The 26464-nt window shown below is 39.9% G+C and overlaps 1 protein-coding gene across 2 annotated transcripts; it reads right to left on the minus strand.

Annotated features, from left to right (window-relative positions):
• Positions 1–1143: 1143 nt before the first annotated feature.
• PLAC8 (placenta associated 8) lies at positions 1144–26464 on the minus strand. 2 transcript variants are annotated; one of them, XM_057728094.1, is made up of 5 exons: positions 26401–26464; positions 11450–11591; positions 9440–9564; positions 4898–5015; positions 1144–1448 (listed from the first exon to the last, which is right to left on the minus strand). In XM_057728094.1, the coding sequence occupies exons 2-4, from the start codon at positions 11559–11561 to the stop codon at positions 4911–4913; spliced, it is 342 nt and encodes a 113-aa protein (XP_057584077.1). In that variant the 5' UTR covers positions 11562–11591; positions 26401–26464; the 3' UTR covers positions 1144–1448; positions 4898–4910. The 2 variants fall into 2 exon arrangements, with proteins under 2 accessions (XP_057584077.1, XP_057584078.1); XM_057728095.1 differs by lacking the exon at positions 26401–26464 and having other exon boundaries at positions 11450–11964.

Raw genomic sequence — 26464 nt, forward strand, 5'->3', positions numbered from 1 at the left:
CAATACATGATTTGAGTACATACCTGCTAGGTGTCAGACATCATTCTAGGCACTGCAGATACAACAGCAAACAAACAATAGGTCATTCACTAGGGGTATTAAGTGGAGTTTAAGTGACAGAAGTTGGTGTCTGATTAGATGTGAGAAGGGAGAAGGGTGTGCTAAGACAATTCAGGTTTCACTAGTATCTAGACTTCTCACCTTGAACAACTGAGTGGTGATATCGTTTGACCTGTTGTGTAAACAAGGGGGAGGGGACATCCAGATGGGCTTGTTTAGTAGGCAGCTAAAGAGACAGTCTGAAGATCAATAGTGAGGGAGAAACTAGAAATACAGTCCTCCTTGGTGTATGAGGCATTTGAAGATAAGGCAGTAGCGGACTCTGAGAAGAACCGGAGGTGTAAAAAGGAGTGGACCCAGGACAGAACCTTGCAAGTCACCTGCATCTATAAGGCAAGTAAAAAAGGGCAAAACACTCAAGTTTGTTGAGTGCCTGTTAAGTTCCAGATGCTTTTACATTTTATCTCACTGAAATTTCACAATGTAGTGAAATATCTACTTATAGTAGTTTTGCCTCCCCCCCACCCCAACAAATGAAATGAACTCAGAAGTGTAGGAGAAGAATGAAAGGAAATTAGGAAGTGAGATATTATTCATCAGGGCAAAATGTGGCAGGAGATCAAATAGGATGAGAAACGTGAAGAAGAATTGTTTCTTCACACATTTATCCATCAATATTTAACCAAAATTGAATCATATTGAATTTTTTTATTACTTGCTCTGGTACTTCATATTCAAAAGAGAAAGAAAATCATTAACAACAATGAAACCATCAAGTATGCAGCTGGGAAGCAGAGCACAGTGCATTGTTGCTTTGTCAGCATTAAGAATGCTTATAGATAACATGAAAAGGAGTAAAAGTGTTGGCTAAATGTACCATAAGTGTCTTAGAATAGTTATCTGTAGTCTTTTTCTCATCTCTTAAACTTCTTAGATGAAAGAGCTGAGTTGCCGAGGACCAAAATCTCCTGTTAGGAAACCAAACTACAAGAATCAAATTATGAGACTGACCCTTGAAATTGACTAATGACATAAGGACATTTTATTGAGAGCAAAGAAGCATAAAGAATTGAGTTAGTAAAATCTTTTATTTGGTTTATATTTTAAATGTAATACAAAATTTATGAGCCAGAAAATTTATTAGCAAGGAGAAACTAAACTGCACCATTTAGCAAAACTAAGGGACAACATTCGTTTAAAATAAATCAAAGTTCAATTTTTTTAACCCCATTGATTGTGATTAAACATATCAATCATATTTCAGTTGCAAAGAGTGGAGAAGCACTCAAGCTGAAGAGGTGTGGAGCTGATGTGAGTTGTTTCGGGAGAGCTCTTCTCGAGATCAGGAGAGAGATCACAGAAGAAAGGGCAAAAAAAGAGCTCTTCACCTATAAGGGACACACGAAAAATAGGGTTAAATTTTCTCAATCTACTTTTTTATTTTTAATAAAAGTTTAATTTTAGAATCACTTTAGATTTACAGAAGAGTTGCAAAGATAGTACAGAGAGTTCCCATATACCCTGCACCAGTTTCCCTATGGATTAACATCTTACTATGGTAGGTTTGTCACAGCTGATGAACCAAAGCTGATAGATTATTAACCAAAGCCTATCCTTTATTTAGAGTCCTCAGTTTTTACCTAACGTTCGTTTGCTCTTCCAGGATCCCATCCAGATAGCGTATTACCTTCAGTCATCATGCTTCCTTAGGCTCCTTTAAACTGTAATCGTTTCTCATACATTCCTTGTTTTTGATAATTTTGACAGTTTTGAGGAGAATCTGCCTCCATTTTCGTGCTTTGTAGAATGGGCCTCAATTTTTGTTTGCCTAATGTTTTTCTCATGGTTAGACTGGAGTTGTGGGGTTTTGAGAAGAAAACCCTAGAGGTAAAATACCAACCTCATCACATCATTTCAGGGGTACATGCTATCAACAGGACACCAATGATGATGTTAACTTTGATGTTAACTGGCTGAAGGAATTTCGTCAGGTTTTGCCACCGTGAAGGTAGTTTTCCTCCCCTTTTCATTCTATACACTTAGAAAGTTGATATGCAAACCCACACTTAAGGGGTGGGGAATTATGCTGTCTCTCCTTGGGGGAGGCGTACCTACATAAATTATTTAAAAGTCTGTACTTTTGGGAGATTTGTCTATTCTCCTTTATGTATGTATGTATGTATGTATTCATTCATTCATGTATTTATATCAGTATGGACTGATAGATATTTATTTCATTCTGTGGGCTGTAATCCAATATTACCTTATTTTGTTGCTCATATGGTTCCAGCTTTGGCTACTGGGAATTTTTTCAGTTGATTCTTGCTTCCCTTTGTCTCTGTTTTTCATGTAAACCATGTATTCTTTAATCTTTATCTCTTGATTCTCCCATTTCAGATATTTGTATATCTAAAGTTTTATCGTCAATGAATAACGTAAGGTCCAAGTCGATGAGCAGGAGTCGGGACCGCCAAGATATTTTATGTCAAACCAGCTCAAAAATTCAGTGAGATAAGTTCCTTGCGGTTAAAAAAAAAGCTCAGATGCCAGGATTTATTATTATGTGTGTGTGGGTAGATATTTCACCCAAATTGTCTCATGTGTTTATTTAAATAAACAGTGTTGAAATGGTGTAAGGTAACATCTTTGCTTCTGACTCCATCCTGTCCAGTCTGTGCCATATGCCGTTACCAGGTTAATTTTTCAAGTATGACTCTACACATGCTCTTCCCTTACAGCCTGTGATAACTCCCTAGTGCTTACCAAGCAAAACGCCAAATCATTAGCCCAGTATTCACTACACTGCATGCCAAGGTCCCATCTCGGTTTTTAAAATCTTTCATTTCTCATTATTTTCCTACTTACACCAGATGTTCCTGCCAAGTTGAACCTAAGCTCATAAAGATGTTTTTTCCTTTTTTTGCCTCTATAATTTCACTAACGTTGCCGATGAGAAGCAACACCCATTTCTATTCATTAAAATCCCATCTTGTGTCAGAAATCTTCTGTTTGTCCCATCCGATCCATTTCTACCCTTGTCTGCCCTGCCCTGTGCCCTGGGAGGCTGACCTGTGGACCCCGGCAATACTGTCCTTCTCTCTCCCTTCCTGGTGGCTTCAACCAATGGGAAGCCCAGAAGGACATCAGAAAGTGAGGTCAGGGCACTTTTTCCCTTGACTCCTTCCTGAGGGATTGCGCCAGGCTGCTCAGGTCCTCTCAGGGCAGTCATCAGGCAGCTTTCTCCTTTGGGGTTCAGGTAACTGCCCCCTCCCCTCCTCCCGGGGCCTAGTTCAGCTGTTGTCACACTGTCTCCTGTTGCTTCCCTGTATCTTCCACTCACACCTTTGTAAGTGGTCTTCATTACATCCTTGTGTTATCACAGTTTGAGTGCCATCTATTTCCTCTTGTGACCCTGATGCTCACTTCCTCTTTAGAATTAAAACCACTTCTTTCAAGAAACTTTCACTTACACCTCTCACAGGATATCATCTTTTCTTCCTCTGAGCTCAAGATAGCACTTGTCTAAAGGTGTTGGTCAAAGTTTGCATTTTATTTGAGGGCTTTTCTAATGCCTTCTTTTTGAGTATGAGGTCTCTAAGGACAAGAGGACCAGCTTATTTCTTTCTGTCCCCCATAGCCCCTAACAGTGTCCTGCATGGTACTAGGTACTTGAGACATTATTTGCGAAATGCACAAATATATGAAAACATATCTTCTAAGAGTTATGTTTGTTAACTTGTACAGAGTTCTCATTCACTTGAGAAAGGAAGTGGGATTTTTGCAAAGAATGGGAAAATTACTGTTTTCTTCCCATACTCAGGATACATTCTATAGAAGACCGACAAAATCATGTTGATTTCTACTTTACTATATCCTCAATAGCTAATTCTGAGAGTCTTGGAAAAATGAATTGGAAATGACTTGATTGAATTTCAGATGATGACATTCTATGTAACATTTCCAAATATTCTGTATTCTATTCTACCTCTTTCAAAATTCACCTTCTCTTTTCTGTTTAATCTCACCTTATTATTGATACGAGATGCTTTATACCACAATTAATCCAAATATTATATAACGTAATTTTCATTTGCGCCATTACTTTGTAATTATTCACCAGTTTCTTTTGTCAATTTGTTTGTATTAGCAGGAAGCTAATTGTTTTCCACTTTTTTGTATCTCACACATGCTTGTATTTTGCAAGTGGTGTCTTATTAATAGACCATTAGAATTCTGAGAAGTCTAGAAAAGTCACCATCCCTTTATTTATTAAAAAATAGATTTATTGCTGTGAACTGAATGTTTGTGCCTGCACCCCCCCCCCACAAAAAAAACAAACAAAAGAAAAAAACCTTCATATGCTGAAACCCTAACCGCCAGTGTGTATTAGATGAAGCCTTGGGAGATAGTTAGGTTTACATGAGATTATGAACATGAGGCCCCCATGATGGGATTACTGTCCTCATAAGAACAAAGGCCAAAACTCTCTCTCCAGGACTTGAAGACATGGCAAAAAGGCAGCCAACTGCAAGCTAGGAAGAACACACTCACCAAGGAATTGAACTGGCTCATACCTTGACCTTGGACTTGCCAGCCTTCAGAACTATGAGAAATAAATTCCTGCTGCTTAACGCATTTAGGCTGTGTTATTCTGTTATGGTAGCCCAAACAAGCTAATACAGCTATCTTCTTCATAAGAAGAAATCAAAATCAGTCCTTATATTAAGATAACATTTGAGAGATTCAAGTAATTACTATTGAATTGTTATTCAAAATAATGCTTAGTTTACAAAGTCCTTGATTACATTTCTCAACATTCACAGATTCTGGGATTTACCATTGTTTTTTTTTTAGAAGGTACGCATGGCTCTCCTTCTGTTGATGTCTCTCTTGATTTGGCAAAGAGAACACAGAGGACAGCAAAGGGTCACCATATAGTCATCACAAATGGATCCCTGTTTGAAAATATAAAAGAAACAGAAATGTAAAATCCATCTATTTGGAAATTAAGACTTGTGGATTTTCAAGACATTTTGAAGAGAAGCCGAAGGCACTGATCCTTTTGAGTTTGGAGTTTGGATGGATACGTTCAGGAAAATGTTAGCTGATTTCTCCACATAAGTCCTGTCTCTTTTTATGACATCAAATGTTTTCCTATACTTTGTAATATTGAAAATAGAAGATATCTTAAAAATTATGTAATAAAATTTAAAAAAAGAAAAAAAGAAGAAAGAAGAAGATATCTAAGCAAACTATCAACATGAGGGTAAAATAAGGAGTTTCAGGAAGTAAAACCTCTTTTCTCCTCTGCCCACCCCCCCCATCCCCACCCCTTCTCAGAAAACTACTAGAGGATGCCTCCACCAAAATGAAGGAGCAAACCAAGAAAGAAGAGGATATAGGGTATAAGAAACAAGAGACTAACATGGGGGAGCGGTTAATGGACTATCCCGTCATGGTGAAGGAGCTCTCAGAGCAAAAGCAGAGCACCCGGAATAAAAAGCAACTAATTCAAAGGGTAGCGGGTAGGGAGTGATTTCATCTAGAAGATGAAAATGACAGAATGTCTGATGTATCGAATATTTGGGGAAGAGATTTAGAAAACTGGGAAAGAGTTTGGGATTGGATTACTCCTAAGTAAATTAAAAACTCCTAATGAAAAAGCCAAGCATTCTTAATAGTAGGAAAAACAAAGTTTAGTGAAAAGGCAATCATAGTTCACGACATGATTCAACTCAACCCTGAAGAGCAAGCGTAGGTATCATAATGTAAATACTAAATATGGATTTAACCAAAATTATATATAACTATATTGGAAGAAGTGGGGTAGGGGTAGGGTGCATGTCGGTAGTGGGGAAGTGGAGAAAACAGAACTAAATTATCATCTCCCACAGTGGGAAGTCCATAGACAGTGCCCCAAACTGAAAAGTCAAAAAGTAGCAATACAAGTCTATGATTTAGAGATACAGAGATAAACACTTGAAGATCAGCTCTGGGAAAGAGGAAGCAGGGGAGAGAAGTTTGAGGACTACAGTTTTTCTTAACAAACCTTGTAAATTAGGTAACTTTAAAAGCTATGTGCTTAAAAAAAAAAAAAAAAAAAGCTATGTGCTTGCAGAGCTTTGTTAAATAAAATGAAAGCTATACTAGAAAACAGGGCTGGGGGGATTTAGTGAGCCAGAAATCTTGAGCAAGCTTTAGAAAAAAATAATGGAGCAGGTGGGATTACGTTGATGGAGAGAGTAAAACAGAACTGAGGAACATGAAACCTAACACAGTCAAAGGCACGGCATTAGATAAACCCCAAACCAAAAACCCTGAGCTCAGAAAGGAGGAAGAACAGGCGGGGAATGAAAGATAGGAGGTTAACTGAAGCCAGCTTGAGCAGCTGGGCCAGCCCAGAGCTGCCAGCTGTGGCCTTGCCTGGAGCACAGCCTGCAGAGCAGTTTAACAGATGATCCTAATGTGGGCTTTGGGGCCCCAGGAGAGAAGAGGGGCGAGGTAAGCAGGGCAGCTATTTGCCTATCACATAAAAGATCAGACTCCCAAAGACTCATCACAAACACGCTAAAAGGAATAATAAAACGTAAAGACATTTTAGCACAGCTGAGAAATCTAAATCACTCCCGTCCACTAGATAGCCAAATTGTTTTATGTTTGGTATCCACTGAATGGTATTCTTTCCTTCTTTTCTTTTTTTTGGCTGAAGAGAGCCTTCCTGGTTCCTTTTGTTCCCTTTAGTAGTTTTAGATGTTCCACAGCTAATTTTTATTGTATTAGTGATGACCCTTACATTTTTACCTACAACTTAACATTATATTTATCTTAAGATTCATCCATGTTGTTGTAGATATCAATAGTTTATTTGTTTTTTATTGCTGAGTAGTATTCTATTATATGGATAAATCACAATTTGTTTATCCATTCACCTGCTGGGGGACATTTGGGTTGATTTTATTTTATTTTTATTTTATTATTTTATTTTATTTTATTTTTTTAAGCTCTTTATTGGGATATAATTGCTTTACACTATTGTGGCAGTTTCTGCTGTACACCAAAGTGAATCAGCTGTATTTATACATATATCCCCATATCCCCTCCCTCCCATGATTCCCTCCCACCCTCCCTATCCCACCCCTCTAAGTCATCATCGATCATCGAGTTGATCTCCCTGTGTTATGCAGCAGCTTCCCACTAGCTATCTATTTTACATTTGGTAGTATATATATGTCAATGCTACTCTCTCACTTCATCCCAGCTTCCCCTTTGCCCCCCCACCCCCCGTGTCCTCAAGTCTGTTCTCTACATCTGCATTTTTATTTTTGCCTTGTCACTGGGTTCATCAATGCCATTTTTTTAGATTCCATATATATGTGTTAGCATAAGGTATTTGTTTTTCTCTTTCTGACTTACTTCACTCTGTATGACAGACTCTGGGTCCATCCACCTCATTGCAAATAACTCAATTTCATTCCCTTTTATGGCTGAGTAATATTCCATTGTATATATGTGCCACATCTTCTTTATCCATTCATTGGTTGATGGCATTTAGGTTGCTTCCATATCCTGGCTATTGTAAATAGTTCTGGGTTGTTTTTACTTTTTGGATATTACAAGCAAAACTGCTCTGAACACTTGTGTACAAGTCTTGGTATGGATATATATTTTTGCAGGGTAAATATCTAGGAGCAGAATGGCTGGGCCAAAAAGTAGGTGTATGTTTAACTTTTTAAGAAACTGTATTTTACATTCCAATCAGCGGTGCATGAGAGTTTTAGTTCCTCCATAACTGCTAACACTTGGTGTGGTTAGGCTAATTAATTTTAGCTATCCCAATAGGTGTGTAGTTGTATCTCACAGTGGTTTTAATCTGCATTTCTCTAATGACTGATGATGTTGAACATATTCTCATGTGCTTATTTGCCATTCAAAATTTTTTTTTCTAATTTTATTTTTTGTGTTAAAAATACTTAACATGAGAACTACTCTCAACACATTTTAAGTTAAGGTTATTTTTTTTAAATTTATATTTATCTATCAATGCCAGACAAAGCCTTTAGAATATCTTTGTTTCCCCCTTTTCCTTCCAATCTTCCAAATTTTGTCAAAACCAACTAAAGTTTTAGTTTCAGACTGTTATTAATTTTTCAAACTCCTAAGAAGCATTTAAAAATTGATTATGTACTAACCCTTTAAAAACATTGATAACTTTCATGTCAAAGTTATAGCATAATAAATAAAGAGCTCCCACAACTCAATTAGAAAAGGCAAACAACCCAATAAAACAATGAACAAAGTATATGTACAGATAATTTACAGAAGAAATGTAAAAGGACAATAAAATTTCAAAATGTTGCTTGATCTATCTAATAAAAATTTAACTAAAACAACAAGGAAATACCATTTTTACATCTCTGATGGGCAATATGAAAAAAAATATATTGGCACACACATAAATGTTAATAAATTATAAATTGATATAATCTTTTTGAAGGTATACTTCAAAAAGTATTTTTCAAATTCTGAATGTTCATATCCTGACAGTATTTTTCAAATTTTGAGTGCTTATATCCTGTGATCTATCAATCTAATCTAGCACACTATCCTACAAAAATACCAGTGCGTGTACAAAATCATATATGTACAGCTATTTAAACTGAATATTATTTAATCTTTCATCAATAAATGAAGTGATTAAGTAAATTATCTATGTGATGGAATACTATGCAGACATTAAAAAGAACCTGTATTACAGACATAAAGGGGGTCTACCATATATTAAGTGGAAAAAACAGGTTACAATATAGTATGAGCTTATTTAAAAAAATAAAAACAAAATAAAAGAGCCTTGCAAATCCCAAACCCCGTATATCTAGATCTATAACTATAGCTATATCTAATCTATATGTATATGCCTTATAGGCATAGGGAAAAAATCTAAGGAAGGATGCACACCAAATTATTAATAGAGTTTATCACTGAGTAATGGAACTGGGTATAAAGGGCTTAGATTTTCACTTTTTATTTTATATATATCCGTGCTTGAATTTGTCATAAAGTTACCTATATATGTATTGTTTTTTATAATTAAAAAGTAAGAACTATTTCTAAATGAAAATATAAAATAATTTCAATGGAATAAAATAAGTTCTTAAAATATTCTGCCTATTTATTTGTTCCCTGTGATAGTTAATTTTATGTGTCAACTTGGCTAGGCCATAGTACCCAGATATTCGGTCACACACTATCTTAGTTGTTTCTGCGAAGGTATTTTTTCAGATGAGATTAACATTTTAACCAATAGATTTAGAGTAACCATCCATCATGTGAGTGGACCTCATCTAATTAGTTGAATGATACAGTATTGTAAGAGACTCACTGGGATGCCGTATCGGGTCCTGTAGAGAGTCCTCATCGCGACACTTGTTCCACACAGACAGCATTCATTCATGTCAGATGCAACTTGACACGCAAGGCACGTGAAGCAAAACATGCCACAGAGACCTGGACACATGAAATCAGAGGTACAAATCACTCCACTCTGCCCCCACCAGAGTTGAAAGTTAGTGTGCTTTCGTGAATGGCAGTCCAAGTCCTGGCGCCTTTGCCACATATCCTGCTGCCAAGTCCATCCTCACTGCTTTTGTTCAGCATTGCATCAGCTCTCTTCTCCCCACTCAGTCATTTCAGGAATAATCACACCTTGGAAAGTCTGTCTTCTTTTTGTAGTCCTGGCTTCCTCCACGTATTGAATGATTCACTGAAACCTAACCATGTTCCAGAGATTATCCTCAGTACTGACAATGCCTCTGGCTGAAGTCTAGAAGGGAAGTCAGATAATATGAAAAGTTGTCCAACAGAAACCTACTCGAGATGCCGAGGTGTCACTCATAGAAATGGGGCCTTCAGTGCTCTGGGAAGAAAATGTTGCTTGATCTGAATATTGAAGGATGATTAGGAATTTTATAGGTAGAGAAAAGGGATAAGAGCCTCTTTAGATAATTTGGTATGTCTCAGCAATGGCTGGTTTTCATTCAGCATGGCTGGATCCAGGAATGGGATGCAGCTGAAGCTGGACCCAAGGCTGATTGGAGACTGGATAATGAGGAAGTATGAGTGCTCAGAGTGGGTCATGGAAGTCAAGAGGATCCTCTGAAACATTTTAAGAAGGGAGAATGATTTCATCAGATCTACAATTAAGAAATTCTGTGTGAAGCTATTGAGCTCATGTTAAAACTTGTAATTCACTTATTCAAGTAACAATACTAGGAGTTGGGGGATTAGAATACTCATCTTTAGAATGCTTTATTATCGTGGCTTCATTATCACTATGATTTGCAGATGTTGAACTAATGTCCTGAGAAGTGTAAATCATCACTCCGGATCATCCAGTCGGACAATGAGCGCAAATCAACAAACCCAATTGTTCCATTTCCTAGGCAATTCTTTCCCTCTATGTTTTTCAATGTAATTATTAATTCAATTCCAAATTTCAATTCCACTGCTATGTTAAAGGTTAATCAAGGTTCCTTCCCTGTCTCAGAACACTGCGTAGACGTCAAAAAGGCCCAAACTAAACAAGACAAAAGAAAACAAAATTCCCCCCAAAACTCAAAAAACAAAAAACCTCAGAGCAAAATTTGGTGTATTTTTTCTTTCATAGGCAGATTTCTTTGTTTCCTGCTTGGTGTTGAGAACTAAACATTTGAGCTCTCTGACACCCCCACCTTACCCCAAACTTCCTTTCTCCCAAGTTTACTTAGAGAGATCTCATCAAATGAAGCAAAACAAAAAACAAAGCAGAGTCAGAGATATTTTACCCAATGAGAAGTTAATTGCCCTCAGAATTCTTTATTCTTAGGTGTAAATTAAAATAATTCTCTTCTGAGCTCATGCTGAAACCATGGATGAAAGTTATCCTTGTTTACTGGGCACAATGTAACTATAAAATAATGAGTTTAATTTATGTATGTAACAAGAACAGTCTTTTTTCTTTTCTTTTCTTTTTTCTTTATTAAGTTAAACTTGAAATGTCTCTTTTAATATAATGTATGGTCTGTTTATAATCGTTAACCAAGCCTGTTCATTTTTAGCATCATCAGCTTTTTTACTGTTATCTTAACTCCAGAACTTATTTTAGGAGTAAGACTACTCTTCGAAGGGTGGAGAAGAATTAATTTACAATCAGTACAAGCTTTTTCTGTTAACAAAGCCCTGCCTGACACGCAGGGGACCTTGCAATAAGTGGGGGAAGTTTTACTACACAATAAGGGAGGCGTGACGGAAGGATTTGGTCTTTAGTAATTGTTTCTGCATCAGTTTCGGGGCGAGGTGGGGAGGGGAGGGGCGAGGTGGGGAGGGGAGGGGCGGGGCTTTTCCCAGCACTTACAGACGCCGCAATCGCTGAAGCAATCACACATGCCCGTCTGCCAGTTGGAATTTTGAGGAACAGGACCACTTCCGGGCTGAGTTACAATGACCACCGGAGACTGAGCTTGCATTTTCGATGGAGGGTCTTAAGTGGCTGTGGTCTGAAAGGAAAAACTTGGTGTAAGTAGCATGGAGGTTGCTCTTGGAAGCCTGTTTTGAGGTACTCTGCTTCACATCAAGTGAGGCAATTTAGACCAAGTTACTTATTGATCTTTGAATAACATAATTTCTGCAGCGTGCCCTGGGGGAAAGGATTCACTGAACTGGTAAAAGGTACAGATGCTTCTCTTGGAGTAAGGGAAAGTAACAGGGTTGTAAGTACTGTTTTAAACAGGTACCCGGTGTCCTCACAAGACAGGGAAACAAATGAGGAAACCTGTGACAATGGCCATGCCAACTAAAAATTGTTGCTTGCTCTCTGTTTCTACAAGAATGAAGTCACTGGCCACTGCAGTCGCTGACCTTCAGCACACCCTGAAAGGAGTTCAGGGCAGAGATCAGGAATGAAGCACTCTGTGCTCGGAGAAACACTGGCAGAACAGGCCTTCAGAGAGTTACATATTTTTTAGGAGAAGATTTTATGAGCCCAGTTTCTTGCATCTTCTCATCTTTAGAAGAGCACTGAAATCATTAACGGAGGCATCTACACCTCGTGACCAGCAGCAGCCTTCTGCCAAGATGTGCGCTCGACGGCACGCATCCCCCTTCACTAAACTCCCGTATGACTGACCTCCCCTCCGACCTCTTTGGAGCAGTTCCTCAGAGCTATCTGAGAGGCTGTCTCCCAGGCTATAGTCTTCATTTTGTCCCAAATAAAACTTAACTCACAACGCTCATGTTGTGCATTTTTTTCAGTCGACCTAAAGAGTAGCAAATTACAGAAACAGACTTCTCTAAAATTGCACCATCCTAAGCTTTTGTGCACAGGCACCCTTTCTCCTCTTGCCCCTCTTTTATGTTCTCTTTTGTTACGGACTTGTTTTTGATTAGCAGTTGTAAAGAACCCCCCCCCCCCCACCCCGGTTTCTGTCTACTCACAGAACACCCTACTTCACTTGTGATCACCAAATGTGTCGTAGTTTTTTCCACACCAAGCAATTCTGCAACACCAGCTGAGGGGCTCTTGGGTTGCACCCTGCAGGCCTGCAAGCCCTGTACGTACCCAGAGACTGAAGAGCCCAGAGTCAGTGACAGAAATGTCAGTGGTTTAATGAATAGGGGGATCTTACATTCTGGAGCAAGGTCCTGGAGTGACAGCTCACAGTCTTCCCTCCTGGGGCAAGGAGTGGGGGGAGGGGGAGGTTACCTGTTATGGGGGGATTGACATCAGGTTGGCTCATTGGTTACCAGCAGAGGAGCACAGCCCCTCATCACCCCTTTGGTGGTGGAGATGTTCTGATCTAAAGCTTAGAACAGTCACTAGCTGGGTCTGGAAGCAAGTACATATGCATTTACTGATTAGGGAAGGTCAGTCATTTGAATAGAATGTAGGTGAAGCAGGGACTGGTAGAGCAGAGAATGTACAGAGAGCAAGAGAACAGCCATCTTGGGGAGCCTGCCCATATAGGGTCCTACAATTTAGCTCAATTCTGACACTGTCTACAGGAGACAATGTCAGATTCCATGTGTTAAGGACTCAGTCCCACGAGACTGCCCTCCCCCCGCTACTTCAGATGCCAATTGCAAGACCAGGTTGTCACCTGTGCTTCTAACCATCTGGATCGGAGGTTCCCATGACCCCTTCCTCAGGTGTGATTAATTTGCTGGAGTGGCTCACAGAAGTCAGGAAAATAGATTATTTACTATATTAGGGATATATTACAAAGGATATTAAAGGATACAAATGAACAACCAGGTGAAAAGATACATAGGGTGATGTTCAGAACCTGTGGAGTTTGGGGTGCACCACCCTCCCAGCACATCAACCCAAAAGCTCTCTGAACCTGTCCGTTTGGGTGTTTATGGAGGCTTCATTGCATAGGCATGACTGTTATGTCATTGGCCATTGGGGATGGAACGCAATCTCCAAACTCCTCTCCCCTCCCCCAGAAGTCTGAGAGGTGGGGCTAAAAGTTCCAACACTCTAATCAAAGATTGGTTCCCCTGGCAAACCGCCCCCCCCAGGACTTTCCAAAAAGTCACTTTATTAGCATAAATTCCTCTGTAGTTGAGAGGCGCTTGTTATGAATAACAAGACACCTTTATCTTCTTATCATTTAAGAAATTCCAAAGATTTTAGGAGCTCTGTGCCATGAACAGGAATGAAGACCAAATATGTATTTCTTATTATAAACCCCAATATCACAGCGGTCCTCTCCAATCTTCCTGCATCCAAGTTGGTCCTTCACTCCAAATTTACCTGGAGCCTGTCTCCTAGACGCTTGACATGTGTTAGGGGCAAGCCCTGATAGTGCGCCCCTGCAAAATTTATTATGAAGTACATTTTGTTAGGTTAGTCCTAACTTGTCTCCATCATGAGAGTCAGTGTGGGGTCATGGAACATTGGTTTGATTTGGAGTGAGAAGATCTTTGCTCAAATTCTGATTTTCTAAACCATGTGATCTTGGACTAGTCATTGATCAGCCTAGTCATTTAACCAGTCAATTCTAAATATTAACTAATTTATTTATTGGCTGTGCACGGGCTTTAGTTGTGGCGAGAAGGTCTGCTCTTTGTTGTGGTGCGCAGTCTTCTCACTGCAGTGGCTCTTCTTTGTTGTGGAGCGTGGGCTCTAGGCGCGCAGGCTTCAGTAGTGGCACCTGGGCTCAATAGTTGTGGCTCCCGGGCTCTAGAGCACAGCCTCAATAGTTGTGACGCACAGGCTTAGTTGCTCCGTGGCATGTGGGATTCTCCCAGACCAGGGATCAAAACTGTGTCCCCTGCATTGGCAGGCAGATTCTTAACCACTGTGCCACCAGGGAAGTCCCTAACCAGTCATTTAAATTTCCTCCTACTAATCTGTAAAATGGAAATGGTTTCTGACTTATCCACCTTATGTGCTTAACAAGAGTAATTTTTTAAATGATATAAAGTCTAGGGATGAGTTTAATGAACAATTTTTAAAAATCAGATTAATATAAGGGAGAGTGGCTAAAATGCACAAAAACGCAGCAAGGAAATGTCTTTTGATGATTTCCAAAAATATTTATTGGCAATAATGTCAGCTAATATTCACTGAGATTCTACCCTATATCAGGCACTGTGCTAGACTCACACTGTCCACTTAATGTTACAACAGCCCTGCTAAGTAGGAATTATTGTCTTCATTGAGTTGATGAGGAGACTGAGGCTCAGAGAGTTTAAGTAAATTGTGAAGTTCAAATCCTTCTCTGGCTTACTCCATGGTCCCTGTTCCTCCCTTTGCCCTTTAGCTATAGAGCCCTGCTCAATCAGAGCACTTATTACAGGGTGGCATTTTCATTGGTTTGTTGTGATCTTCTTGAGAACTGGAACCCTGCTTTCATATTTATTCCTTTACACCAAGTTTAATATTAGGCTCATAAAAGGTACTTTTCATTGTCTTCTAGAATTAAGTACTTACTATATGCTTGATTCACTCACAGTGTGCCAGACACTGAGGTGTAATACATTTCCACTTCAGAATTCAGGACAAAAGAAAAACACTAAAGTTGAAAATACAGTGCTTCAAGATACTCAGGCAGCGTGATTATACTATTTGCTTTCTTGTATTATTTCCCTCATAGGGCGGTGTCAGAAACAAGCAAATTACCTCAATTGTCCCATATTACTTTACATTTTTTCTATGTCTTAAATTAACTGATTTCTTTCTAGATTGCATTGCTCAGTAATGCCTGGCTAGTTTGGTAGTTCCCATGAATGAAAAGAGAGAGCAGTATATGAAACAGGGCAACATCTTGGATATTTTTCCACACAATTGAAAGTGTATCAGCAATGGTTCAAACATGTCTAAATCTGCCCAGGCTTCATTGTTGCTAATTGTAAATTAACCAGGTCTGTCATTATAAATGGTCCCCTGAGTCCTAGCAAAGCCTTGTGTCAAGGACATTCAGTGTTTTTGGATGAGGATTAAACAAGTTTATTTTAATTTTTTTTTAGAAAGAAGGAATAAGCTTTAAAATGTTCTTTTAAAGGTTTCTTTTTTCTTTTAAAGGTTGAACTTTATCACCATCAGAAAATAGCTCTAGGTATTTCGCTTCCCATTAGTGAGTGTGGTATGCAAACATATTTTTCTAAGTTTTAATAAAATCTACAGGTACACAAAGAGAGGGCAAAATCTGACATTAAGTATTAAAAAAACGAAAACAAAAACCTGTAAAATGAGAGAAATTGAAAAGCCCCAAGGCTGAGAAAATAGCAACAAGGTAGGAACAGAGAATTCACAAAAGAAGACATGAAAATGACCTTAAGTATATAAAAAAATGATGTTCAAACTCACTCAATATGAAAGGAATGCAAGTTAAACACTTAGACTGGCAAAAATTAAAGAGTATGCAGCACATTCTTTCATCAATGCTGTGAAGAAACAGGTACTCATATATTTCTGGTAAGAATCCAAACTGGTGCAACCATTCTGGAAGGAAATTTGGCAACACCTAACAAAACTACACTTACGCTTACCGTTTGCCGGTAATCCCACCTCTAGAAATTCATTCTGAAGATAAACCTCCAAAAATGCAAAAATACTTATGCATGAAGTTATTCCTAGCAGCACTGTTTGCTTTTGCAAAATCATTGTAAACACTATATGGAAGAGAGATTGAATTAACTATGGTACACCCACTCAATGGAGTGTTATGCAGCTACCGAAAAAAGAATGAGGGACTTCCCAGGTGGCGCAGTGTTTAAGAATCCACATGCCAATGCCGGGGACACAGGTTTGAACCCTGGTCCAGGAATATTCCACATGCTGAGGAGCAACTAAGCCCATGTGCCAATGAGCCTGTGCTCTAGAGCCTGTGCTATGTGACAAGAGAAGCCACCGCACTGAGAAGCCCATGCACCACAAAGAAGAGTAGCCCCTGCTCTCTGCAACTAGAGAAAGTCCACGTGCAGCAATGAAGACCCACGCAAACAAAAATATAAATAAATAAATAAATTTATAAAAAATAAATTCAAAAAAAAAAGAATGACAAGCTCTGTAAACTGACATGAAGTAACTTCCAAGATATATACAAGTGGGAAAAAATGTACAGAATGTTTCTGGTATAATATCCTTCATGTAAGAAATAAAGGGATATATCTGTTCAATTGTGCAATAAGAAATACAGGAAGAATAAACCAGAAACAAAATTTGTTATGTTCAGAGTAAATGAGGTGGAAAGAATGAGAGGATGGAAAAGGAATAGCAGGGCTGGGGCTGATACTTCTCTAAGTGTATCTTTTCGTATGGCTCTGACTCTTCCAACTGTGCTAATATTTCACATATCAAGTCAACACATAAACGGATAATCAAAATCAACCAGAATGTGGAAGGAGCCCAAAATGCAATATAAACAGTAACAAATAGACCTGACTGTATTACAATTAATATTATAACCACACTGAAGGGACTGAGGAAGAAAAAGTTAACTTAAATAACTTGGGAAAGTATTTTGATTATATAACATAAAGCTATAAAAAATAACTGACATAAATATTATACTCTTGTTAGTAAACTTGTTTTTTACAGGGGTATGAATTAGCAATTCTGAAATATATATATATGTATATATATATATATATGGATTGAACAAATAAATATACTGTAGATGATAAGATTGAGATTCTTCCGTTAGAGAAAGAAAACACAAATAAGGAAAAGGAGGACTGCTAGTATGAGTCTCGTTGGATTGGAATCAGTGGTATGAACTATGGTTATTTACACACACACACACACACACACACACACACACGAGTTGTAAATGAGGGAGTAAGACTCCTTTGTGGGGTCTTTAAGGATCACTCCAACATGGCTGTGGAAATTCCATTCAGAGAGGCATATGAAATTGAAGAATCTATTTTACTCACAGGTCTTAAAGAGGGAGGCAGGACGTGCTCAGAGGATCATGCAAAGTCCCCCCAAATCCCTCAGTTTGGTAACTGCAGGCATCGAGAGAGCATAGCCAGGACCTATGGGCAAATACCTTTATTGAGGGTCATGAGTGGGGTAGCTTATGGCATGCAGGACGCATTCTCATCGGGTGATTTAAATGTAACTGGGTCAACGTAGAAAGTAGGAAAGGGGTAAGATGGGGAAGTCATTATAAGGCTTATGAACACATGTATCGGGAATGGGTACATAGAAGTGGGCAATAACTTGGTAAAAGTTCAAAACAAGCACTTAGGAAGCCACTGAGGCAACAAACAACAACTTTACACCACACACACACACACAGATACAGAAATGTGTGTATATGTATGAACACATAACTATTTCCTAGCCCTCTCCATTGAGAGGACCTAGAAGCAACAACAACCCACTATCAATGAACACATATTATGCCCAAATCTTGGTTTCTAAATGCCATTTTCCAATTAAAAAAAAAAAAGCTTGAGTTCATTAGAGAAATGGCTGATTCCAGGGCTGGGGAAAGGAAAGTACAAGATAAGCCTGGAACATCTTGTGTACCAAAGAGTAAAAAAGGGCACAAACGTGGATTAGAGACAGGACCTCAGAGCCAAATTGATGGCTTTTCCAACGGCTTAATCTGGGACAATTTCTGTAGCCAAACAATGTTAATATCAGATTATAATTCATACATGAAAGTAAGTATCCATAACTCTATACTTATATAAATAAAAATGGAAATTTTAAAATGAGGGAGAAGAGGGGAATTCCCTGGTGGTTCAGAGGTTGAGACGCCAAGTTTCCACTGCAGAAGGCACGGGTTTGACCCCTGGTCAGGGAACTAAGATCCCGCATGCCACACGGCACAGACAAAAAAAAAATAACGAAAATAATAAAAAATAAAATAATAAAATGAGGGAGAAAGGATCCTTTTGGTAGAATTTCCATTAATGAATATAGAATGAGTGACAGAAAGACAAGATCACCATTTGGCAAACACTACAGTAATAATTGTTATAGGCAAGACTCATGGATGCTAAAATTAGACTTTGAAAGTATGATGAGAAACAACATATTTACATGTCTCAAAGTATCTCCCCACAGGCTACTTACTAATTACAAAGGGAAAAACAGCAACTCTCTAGTGGATAAATCTGGCAAACACTATCTTAGTCAAGCGACCAAAGTTAATATTACCAGTAATGGGACATATTGATGTGCTCCAGAAAGGGGAAGACCATGCTGTGACTAGGTATACTAATAGATCTTATTTATGGGGTGGGGCTGACTAGAGCAAGCCTAACCCTGTAACAGGCAAAGAAACAGCAATCACTCCCATTAGTCAGGAAAGGGAAATGTTTGGTATTTTGTGGCTTGGGTAATGTTTAAAGTTCACCTGTGTTCAAATATGATTACGGAGTGTTAGTGTTTTCATTTGATCCATCATGGTCTTATCTGACATTGAGGCTCTGTGAAATTGTTTGTGTGCCAGAGGGAAACATCAAGACCCAGTGTGAAGGACAACACGGATGGACCTTAAAGGCATTATGCTAAGTGATATAAGTCAGACAGAGAAAGACAAATACAGTATGATCTTACCTATACATGGAATCTAAAACAAGCAAACAAACCAAACTCATGGATACAGAGAACAGATTGGTGGTTGTGAGAGGTGAGGGGTGGGGCATGGGTGAAATAGGTGAAGGTAGTCTAAAGGTACAAACTTGCCGTTGTCAAATAAGTCAGTCCTGGGGCTGTAATGTACAGCATGGTGACTATAGTTAATAACACTCCATTGTATATTTAAAAATTGCTAAGAGAACAAATCTTAAAAGTTCTCATCTCAAGAATAAAATTTGTAACTGTGTGGTGATGGATGTTAACTAGATTTACTGTGGTGATCATTTCACAGTATATACAAATATAAAATCATTATGTTGTACACCCGAAACTAACATAACGTTATATGTTTAACATAACGTTGTGTCAATTATATCTCAAAAACAAACAAAAAAACTCAAAAAAACAAAAAAGAAAAACCAAAAATCAAAACCCAGCTGGTGTGAGTGCCAGGCCAGCTTGCAGCAACACCAAAGCCTAGCTCACAGCACTGGCTCAGCCCCAGGATGTCAAGAGCTGCGTTTCTCTTCCTCAGAACATGAGTGGGACAGTTGGTAACATTTCCATAAGATCTGTAGATTAATTAGTTGATAGTAGTTTGCCAACATCAATTTCCTGGTTTCAATATTTGTACTATGGTTATATAAAACACTAACCAGGAAAGCCAGGTAAGGGGTGTATGGGGACTCTGTGTGTTACAATTTTTTTTTGAATTTTTATTTTTTAGGCTGTGCTGTGAGCATGTGGGACCTTAGTTCTGCAGGCAGGTATTGAACCTGCACCCCCTGCAATGGAAGTGCAGAGTTCTAACCACTGGACTGCCAGGGAGGTCCCTGTTATTTTTAAAAATATTTTATTGGGATATATTTTACACACTATAAAATTCGTTCATTTTACATACTATAAAAATCAGTAGTTTGGACTTCCTAGGTGGTGCAGTGGTTGAGAATCCACTTGCCAATGCAGGGGACATGGGTTCGAGCCCTGCTCCAGGAAGATTCCGCATGCCGCGGAGCAGTTAGGCCCATGCGCCACAACTGTGGAGCCTGCGCTCTGGAGCCCGAGAGCCGCAACTGTTGAGCCCATGTGCCGCAACTAAGTGCCTAGAGCCCATGCTCCGCAACAAGAGAAGCCATCACAATGAGGAGCCCACGCACCACAAAGAGTAGCCCCCACTCTCCACAACTAGGGAGAGCCCACGTGCAGCAAAGAAAACTCAACACAGCCAAAAATAAATAAATAAATAAATAAATTTTAAAAAATTTAAAAAGAGCTGATGATGTTTAAAAAAAAATTCAGCAGTTTAAAATGGATATTGTTTAGTGATCTTAGTATATTCATACTTGCATAACCACCACCATAATCTAAGTTTGAAGTGTTTTAGCACATCCTCTAAAGAAAACCCATGCCCATCAGCAGTCACTCCCCACTTCCTCTCAACTCCCCTAACTCCAAACAACCTCTAATCTGCTTTTTTGTCTCTATTGGTTTGCTTATTCTAGTCTTTTCATGTAAATGGAATCAGAGAATATATGATTTTTTGTGATTGACTTCCTTTAGTTAGCATAACGTTTTCAAGGTTCATCCTTGTCACAGAAGTATTAGTAATTTTTTTTTTACTGCTGAATAATATTATATTGTGTGGATATACCATTTTGTGTTTATCCATTCATCAGCTGATGGACATTTAGGTCGTTTCTACTTTTTTGTTATTATGAATAACACTCCTATTACTATCTGTGTATCATACAGGTTTTCGTGCAGACATTTGCTTTCATTTCTCTTGGGTATCTATCTAGAAGTGGAACTGCTGGGTCAAATGCTAACTTTATGTTCAGCATTTTGGCAGGCAGCTATGCTCACCACCATACCACCAAGGCCATGTTTAGCATTTCAACCTGCTTCAAATTGTTTTCCAAAACTGCTGCATTTTGTTTCTGGGTTCCATCACCATGGCCAACATTTGTTATTGTCTGTCTTTTTGTGTGTTATTTTTGAAATATTTTTCATAAATCTAAAATTATTTCCAAAAAAATAACAAAACAAAACATGAAAAAGAACATGGAAAGAGGAGAGCCCCCATAGGACTTAGAGTGAAAAATACAAAAGCAATCTGTTACAAAAGCTGTAAAACATATGTTCCCGAATCCAAGTAGTATATAAGGTAAATATAGCCATAATAAGATTTTTGAACTGTGGTTTCATTTCCCCCTTATAATTCTTACGAGCTATTCTAAAAAACTTCTTTTTCGTATAAAATACCATGAAATGCATTCAAAGTAGTTGAAGCTCATTTAAAATTTTTTAGGTTTGTCCTTTTATATGCACTAAACTGGCTTTTTATTTTGGTTTTTGCTTTATTATTATTATTTTTTAATGGCTTTTTACTGCTCTTTTACAATAAAAGAGAGAGGCTGACCATTGTGGATCTCACAGAAAACAATGCGAAAGAAGATTCTAGTAAGTGAACAAAAAGCGGGGGGGGAGGGGGAGGTCATATCTGTGGGTATCTTTGTAGGGAGGAGGAGTCTATCTTGAAGGGTAGGATCATCACGTGATGGAATGAGGTGAACTTGCCTTTGGCGGTGCTCTGGCTCCCTTGCAGGGAGGAAGGTCAAGGGGCCATGACCAGGGCAGGACGGCCTGCCTGCGAAGGGGCAGGTCCGTGCCAGGCTGAACCAAGTTACCAAACCGTCTCTGCCCATCAGCAGCCTCCAGATTTCCCTTTAGGGCAGAGAGCCCACTCGCCCGCATTTCCTGTGCTCGCGGGAGGTGTGGCTTCCGCAGGAGCAAGGCGGGGGCTTCAGCCCGGCGGGGCTCAGGGTGGGTGGGCTTCTCACCCGGGCTGACCGCTCGCGACGCAGGATGGTGACTGCGCGCGGCGTGGGCGCGCGGAGGGTGGTCGCCACCAGGCACCCGCATTCTGCCTCCCCGTACGTGGGTTGTGCACACGGCTGTCTCCTCTGCGGGGACGCAACCGTTTTGCCCCCGAATTCTCCGGGGCAGGCCGCGCGGAGCCCGCGGACAGGGTTGGCCGCCGTCAGGGCACGGCCAGCTCCAGGGGCTGCACCTCGCGGACGCGGGGAGGGTCCGCGAGGCCGGGACCCGGGCTGGTCCCTGTCGCTGGACGCGGCGGGACGCACCGGGCTTGGTGGAGCCGAGCGTGGCCGGGCGGGCGTGAGGGAGCCGGGGGTCTGGCACAGGGTCGGGGCGCCTCTGCCTCGCGGCCGCTCAGTCTCGCCAGGCATTTGTAATACGTTTGAAAAAGTTTTCATCAGGTGAGTGTGCTGATCACCTCACTTCTGATCGGGAAGTAAGACAGAGAGAAACTATCATCCCTACCACCCCCGCCGCCCCTGGCCCCGCAGAATTTACCTAACACCTCTTAGGTGGGCTCCAGATTCTAATTCTAGTGCACAGGGCTATTTTTCATCTTGATAAGAAGCAACCACAGCTTTCTAAACAAACTCGTTCTGTCGATTCGTGAAAAAGTAAAGAAACTGCAGTTCTGCCATTTCTGTTGCGCACCCTTTTTTACAATAATCACGTTGTTCTGGGGAAAAGGAAGCTCGCAGTCCTGAATGGAAGGTCTACAAGGGCGGAGAATTTCTGTGGCCTGTGTTCTCTCAGGTATAGCAAAAGCTTAGCGCAGGGCCTGGCACACAGTAGGTGCCCATTAACAGGCCCACTACCTTGGTCTCAGTGCGTGATGCCCGCTGGGGCCGGCGCCCATCAGACACAGGCTAGTGCTCAGCCCTGAAAACCACTGAAGCAGTGACAGTTCTTCCTAGAACTTCTTTAGGTTGCCAGACATCCTATATCCCAAACCCCAGGACTCATATGATAGAAACCATAGTTTTGGGTGATGGCTTCCCATATTTGGGGCCTGGGAAGAAGGGGTGTTGTAGGAAATGCTTTTAAAAAAGTATATTTAAACTTTTTTGTATTTCTTTTTGTTGTTGTTGTTTTGTTTTTAAATTTTATTTATTTATTTATTTATTTATTTGGCTGTGTTGGGTCTTCATTGCTGCACGCGGGCTTTCTCTAGTTGCAGCGAGCCGGGGCTACTCTTCATTGCAGTGCATGGGCTTCTCATTGAGGTGGCCTCTCTTGTTGCAGAGCACGGGCTCTAGTCGTGTGGGCTTCAGTAGTTGCAGCACATGGGCTCAGTAGTTGTGGCTCACGGGCTCTAGAGCGCAGGCTCAGTAGTTGTGGCACATGGGCTTAGTTGCTCTGCTGCATGTGGTATCTTCCTGGGGCAGGGATCAAACCCGTGTCCCCTGCATTGGCAGGCAGATTCTTACCCACTGCGCCACCTAGGAAGTCCCTTGTATTTCTTTTTAATAATCAAATATCAGAAAAAAAAAAACAGGTAAGGCTATACAAAATGTTGGGTGGTTATCACTAGGTGATTGGCTGATATTTCAAACCTTGATCTTTATAATTTTGTGCATTGTCTGAAAATTATTTTTACAGTTAGCATTTATTCCTTTTATAATCAACACAAGAAATGCCCATTTTGGAAACAAAAAGCAAAATGCAGTGACATAAAAAAAAAAAGGTAAAGGGTTGTGTTGATTATCCTATAGCTGTCTGAATTTTTTTCTTCTTAGTCCCTAGCCAGTGCCTGGCACAAGTTGGCATTCAATAACTACTTGCTGAATGAATGAATTTGTACCTTTCCTATGGTCTCTCTCAAGAGAAACAGGTTCATTTAACTTTATTTTTTAAGAACTCTATGCTGTGATTTTTAATGTAATGATCCGAAGATTTCAGAATAAAAACTTGCCTGCAATTATCCTTTACCTGACTGTCCTCACTCAGTATATACATTTGTGTATTCAGATTGGCTGCTGTTGGTCCTTAAAGCAGAGACTGGAGCATTGTCCGAGTGCCTTTGAAGTCCAATCAATGGTAAGGTGCACATTTGTAGCCAGCCCTTCAGCAGAAGTATCCGTATGCTGACAGCCAGGTAGCTTTACGAACGTTTACTTCCTCAAGGTAGTGACCTGTGGTCTTCAGCCCCAAAGTCAAAAGCTCTTGGTTTCTGTTTCTTTCACTGCTTTTGACTTCTGTTGAATGCGGAAAATTGTGGGGCCCCAGGTGCTCTGTGGACTTCAGCACAGAGAACTGAGCAGAGAGTGGGGGCCCCAGGAGGTTTCAAAGTTCATCTCCAGTGAAGGTTACCTACAGCAATGGGGAAGACTGCTCTATCCAGCCCAGCCCAGAGCGGCAGCACTAGGAACCAGTGTCCCAGGGTTCCTTTTGACCAATGTAGCTTATTCTGAAAGAGGTCTTGTAACTTCTTACATGAGATTTCTCACTCAAGAAATACCTCCCTAATAGTTATCAAACAGAAGAGAAAACACACTTACTCCTCTGCAGCTCTGTGGTTTAAATATCATTTCTCAATTCTAGGGATCCTTATGTTGCAATAAAATATAAAATAAAAACGAATGCAAAATATCCCAACCATTGCAAACCCCTTTGCTTCAGCCATTAAGTAGCCACCAGTTTTTAACCTTAACCATTTCAAGGTAAAAGATCAACAGCAGGAGCTGAGGGGAAGATAACAAAAGACAACTTCCCTGAAATCTCTTTGGAGCCCAGTAATGTTTCTAAGAATTTCTGGGACCTTGTCTACAAGCCTTTCTCCTCCGTTCAGGGGTCTTCAATGCTCACTGTGTGTAAAAAGCACTTGGAGAGTTTGTTTACAATGTAGGTTCCTGGGCACTATCCTCTGAGACTGTGATTTAGGTGGGATGGGCTGGAGTCCAGGAATCTGTACCGAGTGCCCTCAGGGCTGCTGCCCCTATGCCAGAGAGTCCTGTCGTGTAGAGAAATGCGGCCCCTTTGCACAGACGCGGCTTCGTGAGAATTAGAAACATGCCATCCCCTTCTCCAGGCAGATGCAGCCATGCCAGGGCCTCCAGCTTGCCCGAGGAGCACAGGCTGAGCTGGCCCCACTCACCCCTGGGCTGCTCGCCAGTGCAGAGCCCTGGCATCTCAGGAGATTCCAGCATCCGTGACCTTACAGAGGACACTTTGTAACCACTGACCTGGGCGTTTTTATTTCTCTCCTGTTAAGAATAACTGCAGAGCCAATCCACTTTAGCAAACATCACTGATGGCCCAATGTATGAAGCGCTTGTGTTAGGTATGGTAGTGGTTCAGGAGAGTCTGTAGCTCTGCCCGTCACTGAGTGACCACACAGCTGTTTCGTTTCATGCCGTCTTTGTTCCCACAGAGCAGAGAGAGAGTGAGGAAAACGTTGGCCAGGGCCACTCAGGAAAAAAGAACAATGGAGGCAGGAGGAGTTGAAATAGGAATCTTGGTGGACAAGATTTGAAGAGAGACTGAGACGCCTTTCTTTAGAAGAATCCTTTCGTGGAATGACCTCAGTGCCCAGGAATTTTGCAGGATTTGGCTCACATTTTAAACATCCTAATTTCACCCATTAGTCTTAGTTACAACTAATCTCATACCTGTTTCCGCTGCCTTGGAAAACCTCCCTCTTGAGAAGGACAGCCCCTATCTTATTACTATTAATTAATAATAGTATTATACTACATGAATTACAGTAATATTAATCAATATATTGCTTAGATTTTCCTCTTCTTTCTAGTGTTTATCAATGTTAAATTTTATTTTTTTTGCTTTGATTGAAACATTTCCATTTCATAATTTCTCATCTCAAACGCTAACAAATGTGAGGTAAGAAGGGTTTCTTTCTTTATACATATAAATATAGCACCAGAATTTAATTTTGAAGCATTCTAGTCTGTTTTTCTTACTTTCATACCAAAAATTCAAGGATTCTCATGATTCATTAGCTAAATCTACAAAATCCCATCTTCTGTTTCTAATGGAGAAAAATCAAGCAAAATAATTTCATAATACAAAGAAATTAGACTAGCACAAGTAAACAGGCCTATGTATGAAATAAAGACTGAAATTAATGATCACGTTATGAACACAATACCTAATATATGTTTCCTGCTGAAAGCAGTGGTTGATGAGCATTTAAGACTACCTTAGGAAAAGCATGGCATCTCACACATGCCTGGCATGTGTTGAATTTGACTAAGTTTATTAAATTTAAAGCAATTAGATAAGAGAACATTGGTCTTTTGACTGAACCTCAAAATATTGTATGTTAGAAATAAAAACAAGGAAATCAAACTTTTAAATAAAACCTTTTTTTTTTCTCTCCAGGTGCTAAGATAAGCTTTTAAAGAAGTGCTTCATTTCAAAGTACTTACAGTTAAGAACTAGATTCTGGGCAGGCTGTGTCTTGTGGCTTGAAAGAACCTCACCAGAACTGAA

Source organism: Hippopotamus amphibius, chromosome 3 (assembly GCF_030028045.1).
Source record: "Hippopotamus amphibius kiboko isolate mHipAmp2 chromosome 3, mHipAmp2.hap2, whole genome shotgun sequence".
Lineage (NCBI taxonomy): Eukaryota > Metazoa > Chordata > Mammalia > Artiodactyla > Hippopotamidae > Hippopotamus > Hippopotamus amphibius.